Source organism: Solea senegalensis, linkage group LG15 (genome assembly GCF_019176455.1).
Source record: "Solea senegalensis isolate Sse05_10M linkage group LG15, IFAPA_SoseM_1, whole genome shotgun sequence".
Taxonomy (NCBI): Eukaryota; Metazoa; Chordata; class Actinopteri; order Pleuronectiformes; family Soleidae; genus Solea; species Solea senegalensis.
This window is the reverse complement of record NC_058035.1, coordinates 21,944,793-21,954,996: the sequence shown is the minus strand read 5'-3', so window position 1 is coordinate 21,954,996 and position 10,204 is coordinate 21,944,793. Positions and strand designations below refer to the sequence as shown.

Below are 10,204 nucleotides of genomic sequence, written 5' to 3'. Positions count from 1 at the left end.
GTCCAAAACACACACCCTACGGCTCAAAGCATTACAGAGATGAAAGCCAACTATAAACTTACCTTTGATGTTTCTCTGTGAAAAATGAATCTTTCACCGCCAACAAAGCGCGCTCCGGTCAGACTGACTTCCTGTGTACCATTCAAAAGCTTCCGGGTGTCTCTAGGCATTATTCTATCCTAAGGCAGCAGCCGGTCGCATTACATGCGCACGTTCTGTTGCCTCTCATTGGCTAACAAAGCTGTCAATCAAAATTCGGAGACGACAGCGTCCTTCTATTGGCTGTAAGGAAGCCAATGAGATGTCGTCCATTCATGTGGACCATTCCCTCGCTGAGATACAGGCCAGCAAAGAGAGACGAGTCTCAGTGGAGCCATCTGGTGTTTGTTTTTGGAATGGAAAACATATTAAAGTCTGCAGGGACTTTGAAACAATGCCATAACATAATAATATTGAACATTAATAGTTATATAAAAGTGAAGAAAGTAGTTTAATACATGGTTTACATACAAATGGCACAGATGTTTCCAAAATGAGCCAAATGAGTCCTCGTCTGTAATTAATGCACTAAAATCTCTCAAACTTTGTTCTGCTTACACTGATGTTTACACATCTTAACAAATCCCACAATGTTTCCCGTTACTATGACAAAAGTATTCAAATAGACCTTGTGGTTGCAGAGATGTACTCATTTTATTATGAGTAGGACGTTTTCGAGCAGAGACCTAAAGAATAGGGCTTAAGGGGTTTGTTGTGATACTTTTTTCCAAAAGGAACTTGAGAAGCTGTTTTCCCTTTGAAATATAAATGTATTTATTCTTTGCTTTTCTAGTCTTGATAATCATTGCTGTTCACATCAGTATTTATTGAGCACATATATGCAGTGAGCTATTTGCATGCTGCCAGCAGGAGACTGTAGAGAGGAGCACAAGCTCCAAACCTCAACCTTGCGTTTAGAGGACAAACCTGCGCTAGCACAGAGCCACAGCTACCATTGCACTGTATTAAAGATTTTGGGAAACACTGTGTATATATATATATATATATATACATATATACTTATATATATATATATATATGTGTATATATATATATATATATATATATATATATATATATACATATGTATATATATATATATATATATATACATATATATATATATATATATATATATACATATATGATGTGATTTGAAAGCAACAATATACAGTAGTAATAGTAGGACTAATATGCTGCACTGTGTATACTGTAGAACATAGAGCAATTTTACACAGATTGAAACTAAAATATTTGAGTGACAGCAGCTTTAAATGGTTCTGAAGCTCAGTAAAAACTACAATGAAAAAACAAATTGAACTGCAGCTTAACTAAAACAGTTTCCTCCCTTGGCAGAGATTGTTTACACCAATGTCCTTTGTCTGGTCCGGCACCATTATTCAACGAACACATTTTATTCTGCTGAACAGACCTATTATAAAAACCAGTGTTGTGCTGTTCAGGCAAGCAAGGCAAGTCATTTTAAAGCTAGAAAGGTATAATGAATGTTTACTTATCTCAGAACAGCATTCGGTCCATAACCATTGAGCGTGTTTGGATCAACATGAAGGATAAATCATGTTGATTTAACATGAAGGATGAAACCGTGTTCTCTGAATTGAACAAATATCCCTTTACCCAGCTCCTTACCTATGTTCAGATTGCCTGGCTGATTTTATTATTATATTATCATATTCTTATCATTTATTTATGTCAGGTTTTTCTGTTTATATAACTGGGATGTAATATTTTTCAGCTCTGGGCGTACAGACATCAAGTTCACGTCAGATTCAGTATGTGGTCCAAGATCATATATCACACATGGCCCTGTGAACTTTCACATATATGCCTAAATGCATGCATCAGTGCTGATGTGTGTGGTTCCCTCACGTGCTAAACGTCACCCACAGATCCACTGTGATCTTCTGCTTCAGTACAGACACAAGAATTCACAGATATGTACATTTTCTGTGGTTGTCAGTGGCGTACAAGGTGGAGACACCTCACTTAAACAATTACAGCAGCTTTATTTATATTACTTGATAATAAAAATAAATGTTTGGAAATGTTACGTGGGAACATATAAGAAGCGCTTGCTCCCTCCTCTGCATGGTCGTCAGGAACTCTCTCAGAGCATGCAGTGGAGTATCCACATTTAATGCCAACACGGATCTTCTCCTTTTTGGAAACTACCTGTCATCTCAGTGTCAGAGATCAGAGCTCATAATGTGAAGAGGTTTCCTCATCAACATGTAAACATTTCATATTCCACGCAGAGCTCAAGCCAAACATCATGCATTCCCAGCTTCCTGCATTTCTCCACAGAGTCCGTTCCTCCCATTGGCCACAGTCCTCCCTAAGAGGTCTGCAACACTGGCACAAGACCTTATATGGAAAAGGTCTGCAAAGTTGTGGGTCAGTGGATGTGTAAGTGTGAGCAATGGTCTCTGTGGATCCACTGACTCCATCCCTCTCTCACATTATTAGACGTCAGATCTCCACTGGCTAATAACACAGACATGAATCAAGAATGTGTTCATAGTCAAAGGGTTGAAGCATCTATAGCATCTTATGACAAAATAACATGAACATACACCCAAGGCAGTTCATTTTGCATAGATTATATTCAAAATACCAATCCCACAAACTCAAAACATAATTCACAATCAACAAACAGCGAAACCACCCGAAAAGATCAAAAGGTCTTTAAAACATAATGTCCTTTCAGTTCAGTTCTGCTCTGTTCAGAAGAATGCAACGGAAAAGGTCACTTCAGAGAGGGGAGTGAATATCACACACACACACACACACACACACACACATTAATATTATAACAGCATCCTTATGTGGTCATTTCCCACTCTACCAAACTTTATTATATAGTTCCAATGATATTCCTTTGATTACGATCATTAAAAAACAAATCTGATCCCATGTTTAACTCTGTCGTTATAATAAATCATTTATGTTTTCCTGTCTGTGTATTCTAACAAAGTTATTTTCTATCTTTCTGCTTTATTGTTTGTAATTGCTGTTGTTTCACCATATTCTACCTTAATCAATAATACATTTGATCGACCACTGGGTTACAAAATGATCTCCAAAGTGTACTGCGCATTAAAAGCAAACATTTTACCTTCAAGACATGCAGCAAATTCATCCATTGCTTCTCCTGAACGTTCATACATTCCATATTGGATTATATTCTACTGCCTCCACCTCTGTCTCTACCACCATCAGAACTTCTAATGACAAAGTCTAACTCAGGTTTGTTCAGCTCCGTCGTCTGAATGCAGCTCCAACACCCGTCTCACTTCCGTATCTGTATAGAAATGGAAGACCTGGGTTTGGATCGAACTGGACTTCAGCTGATCAAAAGCATGCTGGTACAAATGTGTGATACCAAGAACCTCTGGACTTCTTCGAGATCGGTTGGTACTGGATAGAACCCAATAGCTACAGCTTTTTCAGGATCGGCACTAAATCCATTTCCAGAGACAATAGTCGTGTCCCAATTAAGGGACTGGACCCTACGGAGGACCCGGAAGTCAAGTGCTGTGAAATGAGAGGGTCCAGTCCACCTGCACCACTGTTTACGTCTTCTTGTAATTATGACAGGCGGTAAACTACAGCTCTACTTTATTAGTATTAGTAAATTGTCTTCTTAATCTGCCTCTAACATTATTAGCGAAAGATTCATTATTATATCATTATATTTAATAGTATAATAGGTGTAAGTTAGTAGTAGTATTGTTTGTAGTTTAATAGATTTTAGTCGGTTTTAGGTAAGTTTTGTATTTGTTTTAATGAAGTTTAGTTTTAATAATTAATATAATATTATTACATATGAAGAACCTCCACCATAGACGACAGAAGCATGAACAGGTAAAGTAAACATGGTTACACTGTGAACTCTTTATCCTATAAATCGCAGCCATACTACAATCATATCATCATTTTATACAGTTTAATCTGACAGATTAAACCAGTCAGATATATATCAAGTACTTAATTAAAATCTACAGCAGTGAATGTAACACATTAATGTAGCCGTAATATCTTAACGACCTCAGCACAGAAAGTAAACATAGCATCTGCACAAGCATCTGATCATCAGCACATCACGACACACTTCTTCTCCATCCTTCAGGCATTTGAGAGTCCACTTCTCTCGCTCTTCCACGTCTCTAAACCTCCACAGGTTTCTCTGACAGAACCGTGATCAGGCTCAGAGAGGACAGGAAGGAGAGATAGATACCTCGATACCAGGGCCGGTTGTCTGACAGGTGTATTTCAAGAATCAATAACACTAATAACAATTATCATTTACTTGTGTTTCTCATCTTTTACTCCACCCTCTGCTTCTGTCATTTCTGATCTCATTAAAACAAACAGATCTTCCTCCTGTCAGGGCTCTGTCCTGGGCCCCTGCTCTTTATCACTGAGCTTCTCCCCCTTGGCCATATCTTCCATAAACACCACATCCACCAAACCCAACTCCACTCTCCCATCTTGCTCCCTCACCAACTGTCTCCTTGAAATAAATTCCTGGTTCCCCTCAAACGTCCTTCAGTTCATCCTAGTTTAATATTTCAGGTATGAAGGGATCTGATCATTAAGTGAGGATGTATTCAGTTGACCGTATTACTGCTTTATATGTTCCACCAAATAAATAGACTGCAAATATTTAATAGTACACGTTAGAAAACAGAATCTAAGCCACGGTCTAACTAATCACATCATGTGGGCTAAGTTTTCGGAGGCTCGACTGTCAGCAGTGATTTATTTCTTTATTTCTTTAATATTCATTAGGGCCTATTGGTGCGCACTTAAACGAACATGTGCACCTGAATGTGCGGATAGGCTATTAAAATTTAATGTTGGTCAACTGACCAATGGGAAGCATTGAAAGCAAATGAATTATTAATGCGTTAATGTCTGATGTTAAGTAATTGTGTCCCAGCGGCTTTTAGAAGGAGATGAAATCATTTGTCATTTAATTTTTGGTGCAGTTTGTGTCGCGTTGTTCTTGGAACGGCGCAAATGTGCTCGTTATTTATGATCTACAATGAAACATATTTCATGCATTTCTTCTAATAAAGTTTACCACACATATTCCCCCCCAATTTGGAGCAGCCGCAGAGCCATTGATCATTTCCGGACTCATTAATATTTTTAATGAATGTAATAATGACTTATTTATCTGCAGTTTTAAAATGACGAACGCTTGCGTGTGCGGCGGCTTGTGCAGCCGTGGAACACTCGTGACATGTTCCAGCGTGTTCAGCTTCCCACAAAAACTAATGAAAACGCAGCACAATGTGCAGCGTGTCATCACTCTGGACATGAATTAACAATGAGCCGCTTCACTACAGTATGTTTCACTCATTTATATTTGAACTCTCAAAGCCATTAGTGACTGTACATACATGAAAAAGCACATTCACACTATTTCAAAATACACGTGTGTGTGTGTGTGTGTGTGTGTGTGTGTGCGCGCGCGTGCGTGCGTGTGTGGCTGTCACTGAGGCCTAAAGTCCGGTGCTGATGTCCTGACAGTGACGTCACACACAAGTCACTTGTAGTGAAGAGCGTGATCTGTACAACACTGATCACCATGGCTGGTGATCACACACACACACACACACGCGCGCGCGCGCGCGCACGGGTCTGCAGAGCGACGCCACATTGTAACATCATTAAACAGTCACTTCATCATTTCATTAGCAAGTGTTTCCAATATTACTTGCTATTGAAAAAAACGTTGGTTAATGTTATGTGGTAACGGAGAGAGAGAGAGAGAGAGAGAGGAGAGGGAGAGACACTAGATAACGACCGGAGCTCAAGCAGAACTTCAGGACTCAGTGGTGCGGCGCGTGGAGCGTGGAGCAGGTAAATGTTCCTCGCGCCGGAGCGAGAGGGGGAGCGCACGGCAGCAGTCATGGATCACATGGGTTTACTGGGGGCGCATCTCGAGCAGCATGCGCACGTAGAGCCGATCAGTTTTGGCATTGATCAGATCCTCAGTAATGTGGAGCAGAGCTGCATGCTGGGTACGAGAATGCACGAGCCGGACTATGGACACCCGGCCTACAGCGGCAATGCCAGCGGCGGCGGATTCGCGTGCAGTAACAGCGGATACAGCGGCACCAGCAGCTCGTGCGGTGCTGCTTATCACATGAACATGGGTGTCAACGTCAATGTGAACGGAACTAATGCAAACGTCGCCGGCGTCATCCGTGTCCCCGCGCACCGGCCTCTGAACGGAGGGAATCCTTCGTTAGCGCCGGTCAGCGGAACCATCAACAACCTGAACGCGCTCACTTTCCCCTGGATGGAAAGTAACCGACGCTACACCAAAGACAGATTCACAGGTATGATATAATATAATATAATATAATATAATATAATATAATATAATATAATATAATATAACAAAGTATAATATAATATAATATAATATAATAAAGTATAATATAATGTAATGTAATGTAATGTAATGTAATGTAATATAATATAATATAATATAATATAGTATAGTATAGTATAATATAATGTAATGTAATATAATATAATATAATATAATATAATATAGTATAGTATAGTATAATATAATGTAATGTAATATAATATAATATAGTATAATATAATATAATGTAATGTAATGTAATATAATATAATATAATATAATGTAATGTAATGTAATGTAATGTAATGTAATATAATATAATATAATGTAATATAATATAATATAATATAATATAATATAATATAATGTAATGTAATGTAATGTAATTTAATTTAATGTAATATAATATAATATAATGTAATATAATATAATATAATATAATATAATATAATATAATGTAATGTAATGTGATATAATATAATATATATAACACTTTTATCATATCACTTATATATTATATATTATAGTGTAAATGCACTTTTCAGTCTGGTATAAATGTCTTTACAGTTTTGATTTGATTTAGATTTTTGATTTTTTTTTATTTCTGTCTCTTAGCATCATTTAAACTAAAACACGAAATTGTCATTTTATGGCTTTAAAAAATATAAATGACATGGAAGCTTCATCATCATCATTATTATTATTATTATTATTGTTATTATTATTATTTACATAACATATATATACACACTGTTAAACGAAATGTCGATTGTTTTTTTTTTTGCATAAAATAAATACTTAAATAAATAGAAAGGTTTTAATATTGTATATTATTAAAATATGAATATTGTATTTCTGGGCCTCTGCTACTGCAGCCGTCGGTGCTTCCTGCTCACTGTCTGTCTGTTTACCTGCTCTCAACTGTCCTGTCCTGTCCTCTTGTGTCCTGTGCTGTCCAGTGTCCCTCTCACCCCTCACTGTCACGCGCCGTGTAGGTCATCCCTATCAGAACCGGACGCCTCCTAAGAAGAAGAAGCCACGGACGTCGTTCACGCGCCTGCAGATCTGTGAGCTGGAGAAACGCTTCCACCGGCAGAAGTACCTGGCGTCTGCTGAGCGCGCGGCTCTGGCCAAAGCCCTGAAGATGACCGATGCTCAGGTCAAAACCTGGTTCCAAAACAGACGCACCAAATGGAGGTGAAGTCATGCTTTATTTGACAAGATACTGTTATTGTTTTCCTTTTGGAGGGAAGTTTGTGTTTCTCAGGTTAGTGAGAGGTCTTCTGTGTTTTTAATGGACACAATCATTGTTGTCCATGTCTCTAATTGTTGTTGTATTTATGTGCAAGAGCGAGGTGTATCATTAAGTGAACATGACGTCAAGGGACGGTGTCTTTTTCACATTTAAATGTCAGAATAAAGTCTCGAATGTAACGTTGTCCATTGAGAGAAACAACACATTGTTGCTGGCGTTGTTCTTCTGTGCTTATCTTCAGTAGGCCAATGTTGTTTGTTGTAATGAACTGAAGTGTTTTAAGAATCAAAGAAATTCACATTTTCGTAGACGTAATGAAACACGGACCTATTTGAATGTTCTTCAAAAATGACTTGATTTGTTGGCGCTGTTGTGATTTGTGTTGTTTGTGCAGATAAAAGTTCAGTGTTGGACAGTAAATAAGAGCAGGGAATATACATAATATACTACATACTGTACATCATCACTGAAATGTCCCTTTATCCATGTATGACATATTGACAATGATGTTTGTTTATAATTATCATTATTATTATTATTGTTATTATTGTTATTATTATTATTATTATTATTATTATTATCATTATTATTATTATTGTATGCATGCCATATCATTTTAATATAATATTTAATATTGTCTTGTATTGCAGTCGGTAGACTTCCGGTTTGAATTTGTCTATAATTTATAAATGTCTCACATGACTTAATTAACAGAGAAGATGAATAGCATATCAACCATCATGTTTATATATGTGTGTATATATATATATATATATACATGTATACATGTTTATACATATATATACATAAACATGTATACAGCGCTTTACACCCCACCACGGTGTTTCCTTGTGGCTGCAGGCGGCAGACGGCAGAGGAGCGCGAGGCCGAGCGCCAGCAGGCCAACCGGATCCTAATGCAGCTGCAGCAGGAAGCTTTTCAGAAGACCATCAACCAGCCGGTGACCCCGGATCCGCTGTGTCTGCAGAACAGTTCTCTGTTCGCCCTGCAGAACCTGCAGCCCTGGACCGAGAACACCGCGAAGATCAGCAGCGTGTCATCGTGCGAGTAAGAGTGGTGCGAGTGCGCAGAGAGCCTGGAGCCAGGCCGGAGCCTGCTCCCGTGTCCACGGGTGGACCAGAGACTGGTGTGGATCGTGCACAGTGTGTGTCTGAAGAGCTGAGCGTTTATTATTATTTATTTGCCTTGTGAATAGACCTTTGACTCAACTGCAAACTTAAGCCACCACATCTGAATACAAAAAATGACCAATTATTTATACACAGAAAAGCACGTGAAGGCCACAAAGACTAAACACCATGGCGATGAGCCACTACATTTATTTTTGATTATTATTTCCTCACTCATATTTTTATACAAATGTTTTTCAAGCTGTATTTTCCTATTCCTCTTTGGTGTGTGTGTGTGTTTTATTTGACAGAATATTTTGATAATGGATTCACCAGTTTAGTCCTTTTTTGTAACACGTGCTGTCCTTTGTCTTCTGTCACTTAATCACGTGATTATTACACAAGTGTGGTCTTATACACAGTCATTGTCATCACAAATCAGATCAACTCATTATTTTTGCTTGGTGAGGGAAACAAACACATTTGAACCTTGTGTTTACTTGTAATGGTACATAAATGAACGGTGCACACTAAGGGAACTTGAAAACAGCTAGAAATGTTTGTCAGCATGTTACACAGAAATCTGTAGTATATAAATATGTAGTATATAAATCTGTCAAGACAATTTATTTTTGCTACTGGCGCCTGAAGATGCTGCAATGTAAATAAGATATGCAAAATAAATAAAAGGAAAATAAACGATGTATAAAATGAAAAGCAAATTCAAATGATATGTTTTAATAAAAAAAGACAAAAACAATTTTAATTAGGAGACAACGGTGAAGATGAAGAAAACCTTCTCCTCCTCAATAAGATGTTTTTTTGAATCAACTGCTAACAAGCACGCGGCAAAACTGAAGTCCAAACAACTGTTGATTAGAATGATTTCATTTTATTATCAATATTTTGACAATAATGGTTTCATTACTTTCATTATTGCAGGCAGATATATATATATATATATACAGCATATAGCTGTGCATTTACTGTGCTGGTGCTAATGGAAATGGAGGCCACGCCAAGTTCACATGCATTCATATTTGTGGTTGAAGCCAGATTCAACCTGTGTGTGCGGACCTCTCTTTGTGAATGATTGTCACATGTTTTTGTTATTATTGTTGTTATTATTATTATTATTATTATTACTATTATTATTGTTATTATTACTATTATTATTAGCATTATTATTGTTGTTATTATTATTATTGTTGTTGTTATTATTATTATTGTCATTGTCACATTTATTATTAGTATTATTATTGTTGTTATCATTATTATTATTAACATTATTATTATTGTCATTGTCACTTTTATTATTAGTATTATTATTATACCACTGTAATTTTGTGATTCTGCATTTTTTGTTTGCAT

At 37.2% G+C, this 10,204-nt stretch overlaps 1 protein-coding gene across 1 annotated transcript; it reads left to right on the top strand.

The window, feature by feature from the left end:
- Positions 1-5,919: 5,919 nt before the first annotated feature.
- Positions 5,920-9,543, top strand: tlx1 (T cell leukemia homeobox 1). The gene is made up of 3 exons (XM_044046381.1): positions 5,920-6,413; positions 7,408-7,645; positions 8,565-9,543. Exons 1-3 carry the CDS (start codon positions 5,936-5,938, stop codon positions 8,773-8,775), a joined length of 927 nt encoding a protein of 308 aa, XP_043902316.1. The 5' UTR covers positions 5,920-5,935; the 3' UTR covers positions 8,776-9,543.
- The last annotated feature ends 661 nt before the right edge of the window (positions 9,544-10,204 follow it).